We start from the raw sequence: 18126 nt of genomic DNA on the forward strand, positions 1-18126 counted from the left end.
GCCTGTGCCTACCTGTAGTGAGCCTGCGTGAACGGGTCGGCTGTTGACGCCCAGGTAAAACTGCCCAACAGACTTGCTAGTTCCCTCAGTGCCACTCTTGGTTTCTTTGCCAACTCCATGCTCCTGGCTCCTATCGACTCCACCTTTCTCTCTGGTAAACGGAACAGCATCCAAACCGAATCCACCATCATTCCCTAAAATTCCATCAACTGGGCAGGCGTCTCCACAGACTTCTCCAAATTGGTCACAAAACCCAGAACTCGTAATAATCTTTTGATAAAGGCTAGCTGCTCTACGATGACGTTCTTACACTGATTTAGTAGGATGAGGTCGTCGAGATAAACGATTATTCTATACCCGAGGCTCCTCAAGAAGGCTACAACCGGTCTCAAAAGCTTAGTAAATGCCCAGGGGGCTGAGGCCAGGCCAAAACCAAGACAGGTGAACTGGAATACTTCCCCTTCCCATAAGAACTGTAGGAACTCGTGGAAATCCATATGGACAGGGACCGTTAAATACGCGTCCTTCAAGTCTAACTTCACCATCCAATCCACCTTCACGATCAAATGTCTGAGTGAAGCCAGATTCTCCATCTTAAAATGTCTTTATACCACAAACTGATTGAGCTTCTTCGAATTAATTATAGGCCTGAATCCGCCCGACTGCTTTTTTATGATGAACATCGAGCTGACAAATCGGATCCTACTGGCCCTTACGGCCGCCCCTTTCTGGACCAACCTCCTCACGCCCAATGCTCAACTGTCCCTCGCTCATTCGTGTGTTTGTCGGAAACTGAAGCATCACAGGCGACTCGAACTCAAGTTCCAGCCCACTCCTGACCATCTTAAGTATCCAAGGATTAGCGGAAATGAGCCCCCAAGCCCTCCAAACTGTCTAATCCTTCCCCACAATATTGCTTAAAGCTACTGGGGGGAGAGATCTAGAATAGGAATATATCAAATCTCTTGCATACCCATTGTTGCTCCAATCCTGTTGGCTGCCACTCCATCGGCTAGTCGACCCCGGCACTGTGTCATTTAGCACCCCATAGGGCGAAGTCGTGTTCGGATATTTGATGACTAGCATGCTAATCACCAAATCTTGTTGGAAAATAATTAAACAAAATTGTACTGGATAGCTTATTGTTTATTTAACACTGGAAATTTTTTTTGTTCCATTATTTTAATTTTTACTACCCCATTTCCCTATCCGTGCGACACACAATTCGCCATAAGACGCTGGGTTAAATGGCCCTAGCGTTCGGATACTAAGGGCGGGTACTGTATTTAATTAAAAGCCAAAGGGGGAAAGTTAAGAACGAAACAAGAATATTCAATAGTGTTAACCCAATTTATTGGAACATCCATCTGATCTTCATCAGTCATCATTCTTTGACGACATAAGTGGTTGAAGTATATCAAATTTCATCTTTTTGTTTTTCGAAATAGAGTTTTTTCTCTTCCGGATGGGGAATAATCTAATACATCCAACAAAGAAAAAAAAATTACATCAGAAACACGTAGAATTTCTGTGAGATCAGTTATTCATGTACGGAAACAGAATTATTTTGTGCATTCGCGATGCAGAGGGAAAAAACCTAGTCAACTTTTGGAAGGAAACCATTGGCAACGACTTACAGTGAGAGCATATTTCAGGACATGAGGTTTGTGGTGGGACTGTTGACTTTACGTTCACATTGACATGCATGAAAATTGGTCGTCTTTTTCGTATTTAATTTTTTATGCATTTAAAGAGTAATGTTTTCATACACCTGTCAAAGCATACGAAGAAAACAGAAGCTGGTAACTATTAAAAATATATGGCAATAGCCAAGCGTGTTGATACAGTACTCCGTGCACAGTTTGGAAACGCGCAGTGGTTTTCCGCACTTTTAGCGGTTCTCGTTGGGTAATGTATTCCTAATTTTTTTTGCATTAACTTAAAACTTATAATCAAAAATACAATTTTAATCATAAAAGAACTGATTTTTCCACTGATTTTTTCCCTTTTCAAATAATAGTGAACCATCGGTTATACTGAAAAGTAGTAGTGTGAAACTTAGCGCGGGTACTGTACTTTTCACTTTCATTGCTCTTGCCGTCCATTCCCCACCATCACTCTGAAACGATAAAGCTAAAAAAAAAAAAACCCCAAAAAATGAATGAATAATAAATGAAAATTTCGGAGTCAGATTAATGAATGATGCGACTAAGCAAGCTTTATATATACGGACGTAAGGACCATGTGTTCTTCAACAGATCACGATTAAAAATCTTGCTGCAAATACGGGAAGAATATTTATGTTTACTGTAGGTAAGCATTAGGCGATTAAAGCAAAATACTGAACAGGATTGTAATAGAAGCTTTCGTGGTTTCCGATTTACCACAAACCAAAATTAAGTATTTAGCCAGCTGTTGAATACGGGGAAAAACTAAGTAAAGTAAGCAAACTTTATGCAAATAAGTAAAATAGGAGCTTTAGACGAAAGAATGTTGTTTTAGTAGAATCTTTTTTTACAGACGAGAACATTTCTATAAACTACTTTAACAAGATAAGGATAAAATTTTTCATATTTCTTCATGTAAACCACCATTGCTAAATGAAAGAGCATACGAAGTTTACTTATTTCCGTTAACACACAAATTTCACATGCGCCCATAAAAGACGGATAGAGAAGGAAAATTAAACTTGAATTTTTGTTTATCAAAATTTCCAAACTTAACGAAATATTCTATCTAAAAGAATCTATTAGCGCTTGAATCCGGAGAAGATTTCTCGTGGAGCAATGTCTTTTTTCTCCGGATAACTGAACTAGCTCGACAGCCGAAAGCAATGACTTTTGATTGCTTAATAGTAAAATTATGCGAATTCAAACACATTTTATCGTTATTGTTTTTTCCCGACAACATACGACATGCAAAAGATTCGGGAGAAGAGTAATAAGTATCGCCGGGAAAATGTAACGATGTTACACTTTAAACAAAATATTTTATGATCGTATGGTATTGAGATGGAAAAGCTAAGGAACTTCTAAAAACGACACTTCTTTTGAATTTCCTTTACCTATACGGTCTGTGTAAGTCAACGACCTAAGGCTAAAGACGCATAAAAACGACAGAACCACATCGGAACTATGGATATAAACGTAGCTTAAAGCAGGCAAAATTCGCCAGACAAAACCACGGATGGTTTAAAATATGGAATGTTTGTTTATAGTTAGAACAATATTACCGTATCGCTCCCTGGCTTCCATCCAGCTGGGCAAACCTCGCCGTGGTGGTCAGTATACTGGAACGCCTGTACCAGTCTTAACGTTTCATCAACTGATCTGCCTACTGGCTGGATAGAATAAGTGAAATTTTGAGCTAAGTATAAACCGTAAACAGAATATATCATAATCATTCGATGTTTGCAATACCAGATCATTCATTGTGATTTGCCTCAGTGTTTGCTTGTCATCAATTATGAATAAACCTCTAAGTGTGTGACCAATGTCTTCTAAATAGACTCCTATTAATACATTTTTTGAGTTAGTTAACAGAACTTTAACTCTTCTGGCCCTTCCCCACAAAAAAAATAAAAAAATAAAATAAAATAAAAACAAACATACCATAATCAGTTGAAATCTTGTGAGATAAATCCGAGAGCAATGGTATCTTCAAAGGCCCAAGTCCACCTTCTCTCTTGGGAGTATTGACCCATGCTAAGTGTGTGAAATGAGAGTCCACTGAACAAGCCTAGAATTACTATGAATAGTCAAGCAACCAAGCAACCAAAACAAAAACACAAAACAAAAAAGAAAAGAATCTATATAACTCTAAATACTTTACCACAAGTTCAGTGTTTAATGCTCGAAATTCTTCAATTCTATCATTGAAGGCCAAAATCTCTGTTGGACCTGCATAATTCCAATTAATATATAATAATAATCCCAGCAATATACTGAAGGACAGAAAAACAAAGTATCATATAAAAAAAACTGTAAATCACAAAAAACCTATTCTTACAGACAAAAGTGAAATCCAAAGGGTAAAAGAAGAAAACCAAGTATTTTCCTTTAAAATCTGTTAATTTAAGGTCTTTAAATGAGCCATCCACTACCTACATTGAGGCAATCAAGAAAAAAATTATTTGTAGTAAGAAAACAAATTATCGAAGCACAATTTACCGCTGTTGCTTCCCAAAACGGAGCTGGTTTTGATACTAAAAAAAAAATATATATATATATACATATACAGAATTAAAGCATGAAATCCTTTGTTATTTTCCTGCCAAACAAAATTTGAACTGTTTGCAGTCCTCTATCAAAGTTCTATACATTCACACATACAATTAATTATAAATTTTTGCAAACTTCTATTTAATCACAAAATAATGCTAACTAAAACACAATAAAGCAAAAGAAAATGCACAACGAGTGCACACTATGATAAATCTAGTACATTTACATACATAGAATAGATTTATATAAATTTATAATACTCATGGCTTTTGTCCATTGTAAAGAATGTCCACTGCTTTTTCCTGTTTCCCTCGGGTAGACAGCACCACCAGCATATGTCTGACACTCATCTCCATTTACAATACTTACTGCAATCAACAATGTTGTTATTTGCACCACGAACGAAAAAGCTCTCGAGTCCATCTTCTTCCCAATAATTTTTCTTGTACAATCTTTTTAATGAAATTCACTTGTGGATTATAACGGATGAGATTTTGAAAATAAAAAAGTAAAAATTAACAACCAGTAGAAAAACAATGCAGCCGGGCCTGTTGAGTATGTGACATCGATGCCGCACAAATTGCGTCTGTCAAATAATGTTGGCGACTATCTCAACAGGGCCAGGATAAAATGCGGACGCGGAACGCGGACTGCGGACAGGAGAAACTGCGGACTTTCACCTGCGGACTGGCCCAAAATTTTTGACAGCAGTCCGCAGTTTCTCCACAGGGTAGCTGTCCGCAGTCCGCGTATTATACGGGGATACAGCATTCCATATAGACATGTCTATGCGTTGGTAAGGCAGAAAATTGGTAAGTAAAGTCTTCATTTCATAATAGTATTTAACATTAAAATTTCATAATATATATAGCAGCAAAATTTGACTTGTTTTTACAGGCATTGAATTTACTCTAGTCAAGACAGATCAACCTTATTTTTGTCATGCATTGGCTGTTGTTCGATAACTGTTGCTTTTTAAAAATATGTATGCATGCAACAATTCCAATGAATAAAAATAAAAATGCGCACAGCTCTTAGCAGCTGACTATTTGTTTTTTTTTTTTCCTATAGGCCAAATCCATTATATTCTATTTTCTTTTATGCACAACTAAGAATTTGAATTAGACAACCGTAGCGCAGTTAAGTCGTCCTTCAGAAGGCGGCAATGTGGTACCAAACTTTGCAAAGAATGGTACCACAAGGAATTTCTTCCAAAAGAACAGCATTATGCCTTTCAGGAATTTTTAAAAACCCCTTGGAAATACCCCAAATCCTTTTAAGTTTATTACATGTTTTATTTGCATTGTTGTACCAAGAGTTTACCTAGTTAAGAAGTAACCATGTTATATAAACTGTCCTTTACTTTCATATTTTGAATAATGCATATGTTGACTTTTAAATACTATTTTTAGTTTGAAATTTAATATCAGATATGGGCATGGAGTCCGCAGATACCAGTCCGCAGTTTATCCTGTCCGGTCCGCACTTTCAATCGCTCCATGTACGAAACGGTCCGCATTTTATCCCTAAGTCCACGAAAAATCTGTCAAAATTTTTGGGACAGTCCGCAGGTGAAAGTCCGCAGTTTCTCCTGTCCGCAGTCCGCGGTCCGCGTCCGCATTTTATCCTGGCCCTATCTCAACAAGGTCTCTGACTGAGCAAGGCCTACTTAATGCTTAAGGCCTGTAAACTCGTATACCTCCTATGGCGGTGACGCGTTACATGGCAACAGAGTCATAGAGGGGATCCCCTCTATGACTCTGCTGGCAACAACTAATCAGAGAAAAAACAAGGGTTACGACGACACCCTCTGGCGCTCGCTACTGCTACTGCTTCGAAAACCTAAATACAAAATTATGCAAAAACAGGGTTTTATTGTATTTTTTAATTAAGAGTATGTTAGAATCATTAACTTTTAGTTAAAGAATTCCAGTAAGTGTAGAAAATCACCTCTTTGAAAAAGATTTGTGTCCACTAAGTAATATTTTCATCATTTCAATCAAACAATCTACATCGGTATTTGAATGATGGTTAAGGACTCTACCTAGATATTTATGGATATGGGTATGTCGGTTCTAGTCTATACAATATCATACTATCAATGTGAGTATATTTTTCTAAATTTTTAATTTTATCTCTAAGTGAAAATGTTTAATCCGTTTATAGATTTTTTTCCTAAGTGATTAATTCAATTAACTACAAGAAAAAGAAGAAAATTTTTAATTAACATGATAATAAAACTTGTATATTTTTAACATACTACTTTTTTCTTTTTAACAACTCAATTGCCATATTGCTGTTAAACTAGCACACTTTTCATTTCAAAAATTTGATTTCCTTTTGTTTTATCTTTATTCATGAGTTTATGTATCTATAACAAGTGTTAAAGTTTTTTGGGGGTATTTTTCAACGAGGCTATAATTGCGAGCGCCAGATGTTGTCGTCGTAACCCTTGTTTTTTGGCTCTTATTAGGGAACGGTATGGCGACAGTAGAACTCCAAGACAGTAGAACTCCAAAAACAGTAGAACTCCAAGACATTAGAACCCCACTTTTCAAAATATTTAAAAAAATTGTTGGTAAATCCGACAGTAGAACTCCAAGTACAATAGAACTCCAAAGACATTAGAACCCAACTTTTAAAAATATATAAAAAAAATTGTAGATAAATCCGACAGTAGAACTCCATGTACAATAGAACTCCAAAGACATTAGAACCCCGCAAAAAAAATTAAAAATAACAAATAGCATGAGACAATAGAACTCTTCTGTCCGACAATAGAACTCCAACACCTTAAATATGATATTTAATGCCCGACAGTAGAACTCCAACATCCGACAGTAGAACCCCGACACCCGACAATAGAACCCCAACACCCGACAGTAAAACTCCACTGAATATTTAAATAATTATTACGGCCGACAGTAGAACTCCAAAACTTTATTTTTCATTTCAATAAAAGTCATAAAAGTAGGGCTCGGCCCCGATCACATTCTAATCGGGTACACCGCTAACGTTTACCGTTAAAAATTAATCGGGGAAGTTTGACGCGGGGATTTTTTTATCGTTGTTAGAATCGGTGCTGCACCGATTGCACCGTCTTAGCCCAACTTGGTCTCCGCGAGACGGTCTCGAAGGGTCGAAACCGTCACTGCTACATCCCATAGGGACTATTCCGGCCCTCTGATTGGCTCTCTCCTTTTCCTCACTCTATAGCCCATTCCACCCCTTCTGCTTGTGGTGTGTGGCCTGTGGTGTGTGTGGAGTAGTCGGGCTGCCGCCTTCATTTGTTTGTTTTTCATGTTTATTTATTTATTATTTTGTTTCTAACTTACTATTTTGTTAATAAACTATTTATACCTTTATTATATCATTTTAAATTTTATTGCTCAGGAATAAATTAGATATTAGTGTGTTTTCATTACAACTATTGTGAATTGTCACCCACGGGCCATTGGGTTGGTGCGGGTCTGAGAAAAAAGGTTCCAAAACCCAATTTTGGGAGAATCGGGAAAACTATATGTCCAAAAGTTTTAATAATTATAGGAATGGATAAATCTTGATAAGGTCTATCCAATTTTGCTAAAATATTGCTTAGGGTGTACTAATTAGGAAAGAAAACCGGTTCACCATTTTTCGGGTAGGTCGGTGCGGTTAAGCGGGTCAAAGGTACCCCCCCCCTAAAAATACGTAATATTTCAATAATTTATTGCGGAAAAACTATAAGACAAAAATTAATAAATTTTGCAGAAATGGATAGCTCTTGGTAAGGGCTAAAAAGTGACGGTGCGATTCGTCGCTAAGGATCGACGAGATAGTCTGCGACCAGCCTGTGTTGGTCGTGGACCTGACACACTGAGTATTCGTCTGCTGTAGGGCAACAAATAAACAAACTGAGTATTTGTCTGCTAAAGGAAAAAAATTAATCATTTGTGTTTCTTTCTGGATTGCAAAAGGTTAGTAATATTTTCAGTAATGGTTAATATGAAGATAAACAAACAAACATCAAAGAAAGAACGGGAAACTGAAAGGTATGAGAAGTATCAAACAAGCCTAGCATGTTTTCCAAAAGCCTTTCCCCTGGAATTTGTCTTTGACAGATCACGGTTACGGATTCGTTTACTTTCAAAATGAAAACGAATTTGAACATATTCGAAGATTACATGAGGTAAAACATGTTGATGTTTTTCACAACCAATATTAATTAAATTTAACTTGGAAACCTTTGACAAAATACTTTTATAGCTGTCCCTAACATAGTAATGAATGTTAGATTGAAAATGGCCTGAGACTATTGTCTCTACTTCTTTGAAAGTTTTGAACATCGCAATCGATGGATACTTCAGCCCACCATAATTCCTCCTGGTGGTATGATCTGCTGCAATGAAATTTTCTGGGATCAAATGTTGTTCAGTTTCAAGTAGACTTGCAGTCTTGGCATTTCAAGATATGCCGGCAGCGACTGTATAGCACGTATCCCACTACGTCATAGATCCCTTGGTTCTTCGTACCTCCAAAAACCATAATATCCTGATTCTTCTCAACATAGTAAACTTCATCTTCTGCTACGTACGCATCATTATGGATACTTTCCACTATTTCGTCTGACAGTATTTCGTTGACTTCTGGGTTAGAATTCTCTTCATTTACTCCTATTTCTGCAGGTTCATATTCAATATCTTCTACAAAACGTATTCTCAATTCCTCCAGCAATGAGAGGGATTCTCTTAAGTTTTTGGCAGCTGCATTATCTTTTTTGAATCTTTTCAATAGGCAACCTTTATATTCCAATAAAAAACAGTATTTTTCCTCGTTATCGACAATTCCCACATTTACGTCCATTGTAGACGAATTATACAGCGAGTACGATTTCGTTATAACCAAACTTGCATGGAGTTGATCTCAGAAATTTACTGATTGTATCTGGATGTGGAAGAGGAAGTATGCTTCTATTCCTCAAATGTTTATACACCGAGGTGCTTTTCATCTTCCAGAGTAAACACTGGAGTAAAAAGCCAGGACCATATCACATAGAGTAAGCTTTCCCACTCTCCGACGTAAGCTGTGTCCGTCCCTTCACAATGAATGTTCTAATTACTTCCTGCTCCTGTAAACATTATTTTAAAAAAATTATGTTAGTGTAAATTAATCAATAGAATCATTCATTAAAACACTAACTTGTGGTTTCAAGTGACATATTTGTTTTTTCCAGTGACTTCTCAGTCAAGTTCTTTAGTTCCACCTTAAATTGTTCGATCTTTCCGGCCATATCCTGATAAAAAAACAGATTAGTCAATATATGTAACAGAACCACGAATCATTAAAATTTAATTACGTTGAAATATGAAACTAGACGTGCATTTTGTTGTCTTAATCGTCTAATGGTTTTTTCCTTTTCCTTTATTTTTTCCTGCAATTTTGCTACCTTTGCGCAATTCTTTGAACAATTGATGCAGGAATCTGGCAAAATCTTCCTGAACACGTTCCTCTTGCGAGAAGCAATGAATATGTATTTTATTTGCAGTTTGAATTAGTATTCATTGCAGATCGAGGCGCCTTACTCGTTCACAAAGTTACTCCGCAGCATCCAGCTTTGCTTGTTGATGTTTCAACTAATTAACGAACAATAATAATTTTAAACAAACTTAATTCTATTTCAACAACAGCACCTGTTTCGCTTGTCACGTTATTGCAAGCTGTTTCATTCTCTTTGTCAGCTGCAACATCAGTAGCTCAAGAAGAATAGCGTGAAGCATCAGGGATCACAGCCTCTGCATGGCATCCATTGGTATAAATTGATGATTGAACTATGTTGAAAAGTAGAATTATTTTTTTATCTAGAAAACGAGTTGGAGTTAAAGACTAATACCTTCTTCGTTTGTCATGTTAACACAAACTGATTCATTCTCTTCTTTGTTGGCAACAACATAAGCAATAGGGGGCAAACAGCAGGAATTACAGCATCTTTGTGGCATCCATCTGAGGTAGTTGGTGATTCAAGCAAGAAGAATGAAAATTATTATTTCATCTAGAGAACTATTTCGATTTAAAGATGAATACCAGTCATTGTTGCATCTGGATGAACTAAACTCGTTATAGCTCCAACAAGTTCTGTTGGCTATGGCTGTGGCTTCTGTATTTTGGTACATGGTTCAGTACGTAACCTTGGTCCTCCTGGGTTTCACAATATTTCGGTTTTTATTATTTTTTTAGAACATCTTAACATTTATACGTATCTGCTGTTGATCCAATGTTAAGGATACATGGCTGTAAAGCCATTCTAGTCCGATTCAAGATTGCTCTACCGGTTGGTACACAAATTTATAGCTTTTTAAAAACTGCCAATTACAAGTTCACTATGTTTAATAGCTACCTGCCAAATTTTTTGTGGGCACTACATTTTTCGTTAACAAACGATTTTTTGTTGCTGGAACAAAGTCGTTGCCTACTTGAGTTCCTTTATGAATTTCACTTTTCTCAAAATGTGCCTCGCACAACCTTGATGCTCTCGTCAACCCAGGTTTGGCAATTTTTTTCTGTCATTCCTCCAATTTTCCTAATGAAATGTAAAACAGAAATGTAAACAGAAAAAGGATTTGTCACTTTCCTTATCAATCACACCACAAATAAAGCACACTTTCACTTTTGGCATTTTCGGCCGAGAACGAACAGAGACGCCATTAACAAAAGAATTTTAATAGCTGCATGCTTCTTCAACTAGATGTGGAAAGTTTTATTTACTACCGCAAGATGGGTGTCACAAAGGGGATAAAACAGATGTTCGGTAGTTGAAAACTGGTCTCAAAGCCTTACCGGGTGTGTTGCAGGCACACGTTTACCATCCCATATACCATGATACCGATACCGATACAGCGATGTATCTATAATTTTAGATATTCGATATCGATCCGATCCGATCCGATTCCGATGTAATAACAATCCGACATAGCCTTGGTAATAAGTAAAAATGTGCAAAAAAGTTTAACAATAACCCACACGGCACACCAGGCTCCTTAGCAACTCCCCAGAACTTCCAACTTTCCTCCCCAATCTGTTCTGTAACGTTACTAAAATCCTCTCAGGACCTTCTTTTTGGTCGCCTGACAACTGCCTGATAGGCTCCTCAGTCCCTCCTTTATACTCCCCAGCCAGTCCCATGTTCCTCCCACGACGACAGGTAAATACGTGTATGGCATATTAACCCACACATTTAGCTGCTGTTTTATACTTAATAATACTTAAATGTTAATAAAATAAAAAAAAATAAAAAGGCGACAAAACTTTTTTGTTTGAAAATGTTTATTTAATTTCAGAAACTTATTCTTCTTTTAATAACATTTTGTCGGCAATGACGAAGCCATTCTGTCACTTGGAAATGTATCTTTACGGATGTTTTCTCGTCACTGGAAAGGTATTTGTTGCCCATAACGGCCCCTATAGAAAAAGAACAATTAATTTCATTGTACGAATAAGAACTTATCAAATGAGTTTGTAACCCACCACAGATAGCAGCATAAATGTTTTTTAAATCAGAAAACTTTTCTTTTTCGAACCTTTTTGTGGATTTGCCGGTCCAAGTGTAGTGCATTCCGATTTCGCAGGTAAAAAGCTTTTCCATTTTAGAGTAAACTGTTTTCTGGAGGGAAACTCCACCCAATCGGAGTAATATTAGAATCTGAAAATCAATAGTTATTTTTTTGGTTAACTGTGTAAACAAAACAAAATTTCAACTACCATTTGCTGCCGAGTTTGTTGGTCCCCCATCGTTTTTTCCATGTCTTCGACAGCAGCAAAAGACTCCATAGGCAAATTAAATTGTTCCTCGTTGTCCTCCATTCTTTGGATAGTACAAATACAAGGCTTTGGCCTAGATTCCAAGAGATCGTCGATTTTGGCAGACATTTCTCTACAGTGAATTTTCAAAAATTCCAAACTTCTTTTCACGTAGTCCTGAAATACTGTAACGTAGAATAAAAAATTTAACAATGACGTTGCTGAAGTTTTTGCTACGCGATAAGTTACCTGCATTTGGTATTTCGTTAAGATTGCGTGGTTGCCGCAGGATTTCTTTGTTGGACGATCGTCCAACAAAGGAATCCTGTGTCGACACTTCTGATGCAGTGTGACGCGGTTGCTGACTTAGTTGCGGTCGCTTGTTTCCATTGCACGCTTCAGCAGGAAATGCTTGTGTTTCTGCTGCATCAAAGAAATTAGTATCTTGTAGTTGCCGGAGATTCTTTCCGGAAGACGGGCCAGGGAGATTTAGCTGCTGTTGCAAAGTGCCACCACCACGACCACCATGTCCATTCGATTGTTGGCGGAAATTCATTTCAGTAGATGGGCCAGGTTGAATGTGAGGCTGCTGATGCTGACTAGATTGCTGACGGAAATAATTCAAGCCCAATTGGTTGTCTGGGGCATGACATTCCGCCAGTTCCGGTTCACTGTTCTGGTCGTAAGACATTGTAGTTTCGTTACTTGTACCGTGATATTGTGTTGCTCTAGGACCCATAGGTAACAATTCTTCGTCACCCAGAGTACTATGGCCACGATCAGAAAAAGACCATATTGCAGTATCTTGGCTTGTTTGTTGAGTATGGCGAAACACTGGAGTGTTGCCACTGTCTTTTCTTGTGCCTAAAAAGAATTAAAAAATAAAAAATTATTACGAAATTATTTAATAAGACAAATATCTACCAGCGTTACACAATTCCTGTGAGGTTTGAATGACATTTGATTTCTTCGCGGACTTCGGTGGTCTTCCGCTACCTTGATGACCATGGATACTTTTGTTTACATTTGGTGGCGAAGGAATTGTATGTAAATTTGGAGGTTCTGACTCGCTAAAGGAAGCATCTACAAAATCGCCAAATACTTTAGCAACCCGCTTTCTCGTTCCAATTCGAACAGGAGGCATTTTAAGTAGAACGTTCACTCTATTGGGCATTAAATGACAAAAAAAAAATGATATGGTTTTAGCCGTATATATGTCTACAAGTTTTCGATGGGAAAAACAACAAACGTGTCAGTTGCAGTAATTGGCATCAGATACATTTTAAACATACACTCGACAATTGGCCAACAATCTAAATCATGAGACATTTTACATTGATAAATGTTCAGCATAGTGGAATCAAATGGAGCTGGATAGAAATTGCATAAATCGACAAATTTTCTTCCAATGATAAACGGTTTTCCAGAAAGTATAACGAAGTTCTCTACTTTCACAATGGTTTGATCAGACATCATCACACAGTTGTTACCGCATTCAAGATTAAGATAAAAATGGTTGAACTCTAAAAGACGGAATTGAGGAGTTGTTGCACTAACGCCAGGTAACAAGATGCCACCTTTATGTGCAAGTTTTAGCGTGGGGGCAGTTCTAACGGCTGGACTTGTTGGACAAAAACTCATTTGAACTTCGAACAGTCTTTTTACTATTTGTTCCAGTGGTTTCTCACTTTTACGCAGCAAGCGCTTAATGATACCAAGGAAATTTTCAAAAGCGTAGGCAGAAAAGGAATATATGGGGCCAAAACGCATTACATCGTCTGCTAGGTGAATGAGATTGTGAATATTAAATGTGACAAAGGCGTCGCCATACAATAGACTCGCATTTTGGACAAAAACTTTCAACAGGTCTTTCGCATAACCGTTGTGAATGAAGCACAATCTTCGGGATGTCAGAATTTTAATAGCAACAAGGAGCGATAGCAAATTAGCATATCTTTCCGGTGATAATCTGTTTCTAAACACGACAGGAGCTGTGTAGCCGATTGCCTGAGCCCATTCTGTTGCCTTCATTTGCGAGCTAAATTCTCTAGCTCTACGAGCAAAATCACGCGGAGTAAATTTTGAAAGAGCTGTCATTTCTTTATTAACCCTGCGAACACTATAAGGACTGATCTTTAAGTCGCTATCCTCCATCAAAGTCATTATTAACTTTCGAACTGATCCTTCGTGGACCAAATGCATAGGGTCGACGGGAAAATCGTACACCATATCGACTGACACTAGCTCTTCGACAATTGAATAATAGTTATGATGATCTGGATCTTCTCTTTGTCTGAAAGACTCGTCATCTCGAAGTGGAGCAGCTAAATATGGGAATACAACACGGCCTTTAGGACGGACTAGCCGTCTAATTTCGCTTGGCTTAAAAGCAGTTATTCCAGTAGTCGTACATTTTGAACAACTGCTTTTCCCAGAATGATACTTGACTCCTGAAACAAAAGCTCGGGCAGGAGAATCGCAAACAAAAATAATAGCTTTTATTGAAAACATTCGATCGCAATGGAAAAATCCGTTTTCTAGAAGAATTTTCATGTCGTCTATAAAAGCTCGCAAAAATGTATTAGGACCCCCTATTGGCTTCTCAAGACGATAATATATACCAATGACGAATGGTGTTTTCTCAAGACCCGCAATTCCCCGAATGATCCCTAGAACTACCCATAGCTGTTTGAGGGTGCTTTTACTAAATATGGGCAAACCATCAACGTTGATTAGAATTTCAATTGCAATGGCAGTGCGAATCACCGGAAGAAACCTATCTTGAATCAAACCCTTGAGACCGTCAAGTACACCAAAGTGAAAATATTCCCCAGGATGCATGGGAATGAGTGTCACCTTCCTGGGTGTTTTCAATAAAGAGCGAGCATCAGACGGGAGCTCATAATGGCAATCGTGCGTTTTTAAAATTGTCAAAAGCTTATTAAGATGAACATGCGGAACTCCACAATCAATGCCCCACGACGACAACTTATCTTTAAACGTTTGTGGAGGGTTCTCTTCAATAAAGACCAAAGCATTATCATCTACATCAATCTCAACAGAATTATCTGTCGAATCAGAGTCACTTTCGGCAACACTAGCATTAGCCTCGTCAGCATCAAAAGAAAACAAGGGTGCGTCATCGTAAAACTCATAGAACAAATCGCCATCAGTTGGCTCAGTTTCAGTTAAAGGAATGTGGTTCGAAAACCCTTGGTTTTCGTCAGATTCGGAACTACTACTACTATGCTGTTGACCATGTAACTGAAAAGCATTTAATAATTGGATGTTACGTTCCACTTCACGTCGAATTTTCTTGGCGTTTGCAGCTTGAGATTTCCCACTACAAGTAATTCTTTTCATTTTCGAAATAATCTCGAATGAAATAGGTAGCTATTTCTGCAATTTAGAGAAAAAAAATTTTGAGGACGGGAAAACTTGATAGTGCAAAACAAAAAGAAAAACCCATGTGGCAGGTGTACCAACAATTACCTTGCACGTAGCTAATAGTGTAGGTTCCTCGAAATGGTGACGCCGTGTCAAGCCCCAGCATCCACGTTTAGCTAATCTAGCAATAAAGAACAAAATTTTATTTACCTCTGTTGGGGATCCACAGATATGCAAAAACCTCGCGTGATTGCAACGAAATAACAGCAAGATAGTTGGCCACGACAGCAAAGGAGCGACCAGACGGTTGGTGACGGTATAGGAAATCAAATGAAAAATAGTTGGTGATGGCAGCAAATAGACGCAGAACGAAGGCGGCGTACGTCGAAAACCAGAAGAATCTCTGAAAGACAAAACCACAATTCACCAAGACCGTCAGTGAATTTATAATTCTACTAATCCAACCTGTGATTCAGAAACATACACTCGTGAAGTGGAGATGATGCACTCTTGGAAGCAGAAATACGACTGAGCACGTTTTACGGCTTTGGCAGTTTCACCTGTTAGCTTCCTTCCCTAAACACATCTCTATTTTACTTGACAAAATTTTTTTATTTTTTTATGTCACAATAACTGACAAATGTTTAAAAAAAACCCGTATTTATGAAATTGAATAATTGACATAATTTAAAATAAGAACTGTTTCAATTAAAAAAAAAATTGTTTCTATTTATTTATTTGGCAACTCTTGCCATAAGTCATAACAATACGATACAAACATTGCAGACGGCAGCCATTGCTGGATAGCGTTGATGTGTAACCACTGTTTTTTTTAATTCAACGAATCGAGTTTCGCGGGAGTTCTGAAAGTGAATAGACGTGTCGAAAAGTGCTTAAAAATCCACCCCCCCTTCTCTCTACAAAGCGCCACTCCCCCGCTCCTGCACAGACAAGGAAAGAGCCCGGCACCAGGCCGATCCCGCCCGATCCTCCCCCCCTCTAGAGCCATGGGCTCCCACGTGAACAACACGCTACCGCCGATCTTCATGAAAAGAGATGAGAACACCACCTTTAAGAACATGAAATCCGATCAAATGTCGTCAATCGTAAAAGAGCTCGAACTGAAATACAGCCGCTTCGACAAAGTCTCAATCGCACAAGGAGGTGACCTAATCATCCGCCCCACCTCCACCAAACAACAAGAAGAACTACTGAAAACCACATCAGTCCTGAACGACAGCATAGAAGTTTCCTGCTCACTCCCAAATAGTTACACTAAGCAGAAAATGGTTATAAGACAAGTTCCGACAGGCGACACTAACGAAGACATCCACCAAGCGCTCAAACAAAAAGGATACAAGGTAACCAATGTCCACCGCTTCACCACCACCAAAGGTACAGAAAAACTGCCATCCACCACTGTCGCCCTAGAATTCGAAGGTCCTCTCCCACACGAAATCTTCCTCAATGGCCTAGTCTTCCACCCTGAAACCCAAAGACCCAAAGTCCCCCTCAGATGCAAGAGATGTCAGAAGATAGGTCACACCGCTAACTACTGCAGCAACGAAGAGGTATGCCCAAACTGTGGGAAGCCTCACGAAGACATGACCAAATGCTCCGCACCCCCAAAATGCGTCAACTGCAACAACAACCATCCCTCAAGCTCACCCAACTGCCCCAAGTTCTCACAGATGAGAGCTATCTCCCGAACCATCAACGATGGACGTCCTCAAATAGATGAACAAAAATCCACCTACAGCCAAGCAGTCAGGAGAAACCTGCCCAACACAGAAACAAACCCGGAGGCAGAGATACTAAAAGGCCAAATCCTGGCCATCCAAACAGAGATGACCCAACTTAGAACGGAACGGGAGAAAATCAGAACACTAGACAAAAAAGTCGACGGCCTCGAAGACTCGGTCAACCAGATCCAAAACACCCTATCCAACCTCAACAAAGGACAAAGCTCAACAAACAACAAATTAGACAAACTGATAGGTCTAATCCAAAATCTCCCCTCGCTAGCAGATACAGGCGACACCATGGAAGGGGATCACCAAGAAGAGCCGAGCGTTACCATGGAAGAAGACCATCACGAAGCACCAAACCCCCTAACCCAAGAGAAAAGAACAAACAGCCAATCCAAACCCCCAAGACCCCCAAGACAAGCACACCAACCCGTACCTTAAAAGACTCCAAAACAAAAACAACTTAGCAACCCTACCACCCAGCAAATCCAAATGATGTTGATTATTCAATACAACGCAAGAAGCTTAACAAAAGCAAATTTAGTTCAATTCAAATACCACCTACATCTCTTCAAACCCTTGATTGTATTAATCTCAGAAACCTATTGGAAAGACAATTTTTCAGTTAAATTTAAAAATTATCATGTAGCTCACAAAAACCGGACGGACCGTCCAGGCGGCGGAGTCGCTATATTAATCCACAAGTCACTTCAGTTTCACCAAATACCTACACCCCAGTTTAAAACTCTAGAAGCAATTGGTGTATCTATAGCCATAAAAAGAAACAACCAGAACCACCTCTTGGACATTTTTTCAGTTTACGTACCAAACGGAAGCGCAATCGAAGAAGAAGAACTTAACCAGCTAATCCAGGGCAGAGGCGGAAATCTAATCGTAGGAGGCGACTTCAACGCCCATCACGGAAGATGGGAGACGACCTGCAGCCACCCTAACCAAAGCGGACGCGCCATCGCCCACATCCTAGAAGAAGACAA

The 18126-nt window shown here is 38.6% G+C and overlaps 3 protein-coding genes, 2 long non-coding RNA genes and 1 pseudogene across 17 annotated transcripts; 3 read left to right on the forward strand and 3 right to left on the reverse strand.

The window, feature by feature from the left end:
- Positions 1 to 1336: 1336 nt before the first annotated feature.
- LOC123469585 (peroxiredoxin-4-like) lies at positions 1337 to 5916 on the reverse strand. 4 transcript variants are annotated; one of them, XM_045168605.1, is made up of 10 exons: positions 5861 to 5909; positions 4747 to 4833; positions 4484 to 4675; positions 4170 to 4204; positions 4009 to 4102; positions 3832 to 3899; positions 3612 to 3738; positions 3420 to 3511; positions 3233 to 3340; positions 1337 to 1477 (listed from the first exon to the last, which is right to left on the reverse strand). In XM_045168605.1, the coding sequence occupies exons 2-10, from the start codon at positions 4787 to 4789 to the stop codon at positions 1418 to 1420; spliced, it is 819 nt and encodes a 272-aa protein (XP_045024540.1). In that variant the 5' UTR covers positions 4790 to 4833; positions 5861 to 5909; the 3' UTR covers positions 1337 to 1417. The 4 variants fall into 4 exon arrangements, with proteins under 4 accessions (XP_045024540.1, XP_045024548.1, XP_045024547.1 ...); XM_045168611.1 differs by having other exon boundaries at positions 1442 to 2133; positions 5861 to 5916; XM_045168613.1 differs by lacking the exons at positions 4009 to 4102; positions 4170 to 4204 and having other exon boundaries at positions 5861 to 5916.
- On the forward strand, positions 4728 to 5970 carry LOC123469597. Of its 4 annotated transcripts, none has more exons than XM_045168622.1 (3): positions 4728 to 5035; positions 5654 to 5724; positions 5788 to 5970. In XM_045168622.1, the coding sequence occupies exons 1-3, from the start codon at positions 4792 to 4794 to the stop codon at positions 5875 to 5877; spliced, it is 405 nt and encodes a 134-aa protein (XP_045024557.1). In that variant the 5' UTR covers positions 4728 to 4791; the 3' UTR covers positions 5878 to 5970. The 4 variants fall into 4 exon arrangements, 1 of the variants encoding a protein (XP_045024557.1); XR_006642782.1 differs by having other exon boundaries at positions 4739 to 5035; positions 5121 to 5724; XR_006642792.1 differs by having other exon boundaries at positions 4739 to 5035; positions 5636 to 5724.
- Positions 5971 to 8067: 2097 nt separating this feature from the next.
- Positions 8068 to 9540, forward strand: LOC123469602. 2 transcript variants are annotated; one of them, XR_006642803.1, is made up of 4 exons: positions 8071 to 8254; positions 8324 to 8391; positions 8469 to 8792; positions 8888 to 9540. It is a non-coding gene; the product is annotated as an uncharacterized LOC123469602 (long non-coding RNA). The 2 variants fall into 2 exon arrangements; XR_006642804.1 differs by having other exon boundaries at positions 8068 to 8254; positions 8469 to 9540.
- On the reverse strand, positions 9126 to 11053 carry LOC116932934. Of its 6 annotated transcripts, none has more exons than XR_006642801.1 (8): positions 11037 to 11053; positions 10597 to 10779; positions 10284 to 10524; positions 10093 to 10202; positions 9893 to 10030; positions 9559 to 9835; positions 9402 to 9495; positions 9126 to 9330 (listed from the first exon to the last, which is right to left on the reverse strand). It is a non-coding gene; the product is annotated as an uncharacterized LOC116932934 (long non-coding RNA). The 6 variants fall into 6 exon arrangements; XR_006642799.1 differs by lacking the exon at positions 11037 to 11053 and adding an exon at positions 10861 to 10978; XR_006642795.1 differs by lacking the exon at positions 11037 to 11053 and adding an exon at positions 10845 to 10946.
- A 570-nt stretch (positions 11054 to 11623) lies between these two features.
- LOC123470450 lies at positions 11624 to 15950 on the reverse strand. The gene is made up of 7 exons (XM_045170723.1): positions 15849 to 15950; positions 15594 to 15786; positions 12921 to 13079; positions 12246 to 12860; positions 11958 to 12181; positions 11777 to 11898; positions 11624 to 11657 (listed from the first exon to the last, which is right to left on the reverse strand). Exons 4-7 carry the CDS (start codon positions 12733 to 12735, stop codon positions 11624 to 11626), a joined length of 870 nt encoding a protein of 289 aa, XP_045026658.1. The 5' UTR covers positions 12736 to 12860; positions 12921 to 13079; positions 15594 to 15786; positions 15849 to 15950.
- A 545-nt stretch (positions 15951 to 16495) lies between these two features.
- On the forward strand, positions 16496 to 17794 carry LOC123471574 (annotated as a pseudogene).
- The last annotated feature ends 332 nt before the right edge of the window (positions 17795 to 18126 follow it).

This window comes from Daphnia magna, linkage group LG1 (genome assembly GCF_020631705.1).
Source record: "Daphnia magna isolate NIES linkage group LG1, ASM2063170v1.1, whole genome shotgun sequence".
NCBI classification, from domain to species: Eukaryota; Metazoa; Arthropoda; class Branchiopoda; order Diplostraca; family Daphniidae; genus Daphnia; species Daphnia magna.

Coding starts and splice junctions, on each gene's coding strand:
- LOC123470450 (XM_045170723.1), bottom strand. CDS start 12,735: ATGGGTCCTAGAGCAACACAATATCACGGTACAAGTAACGAAACTACA. Junction 12,182..12,245: donor TAACGAAATACCAAATGCAG/GTAACTTATCGC, acceptor TCTACGTTACAG/TATTTCAGGACTACGTGAAA. Junction 11,658..11,776: donor ACCGGCAAATCCACAAAAAG/GTTCGAAAAAGA, acceptor CTTTTTCTATAG/GGGCCGTTATGGGCAACAAA.
- LOC123469597 (XM_045168622.1), top strand. CDS start 4,792: ATGCCGCACAAATTGCGTCTGTCAAATAATGTTGGCGACTATCTCAAC. Junction 5,036..5,653: donor GTTGGTAAGGCAGAAAATTG/GTAAGTAAAGTC, acceptor ATTTAATATCAG/ATATGGGCATGGAGTCCGCA. Junction 5,725..5,787: donor CGCACTTTCAATCGCTCCAT/GTACGAAACGGT, acceptor TTTTTGGGACAG/TCCGCAGGTGAAAGTCCGCA.
- LOC123469585 (XM_045168605.1), bottom strand. CDS start 4,789: ATGTCACATACTCAACAGGCCCGGCTGCATTGTTTTTCTACTG. Junction 3,900..4,008: donor TTTGGATTTCACTTTTGTCT/GTAAGAATAGGT, acceptor GGAATTATGCAG/GTCCAACAGAGATTTTGGCC. Junction 1,478..3,232: donor GGAAGCCAGGGAGCGATACG/GTAATATTGTTC, acceptor TGGATGTATTAG/ATTATTCCCCATCCGGAAGA.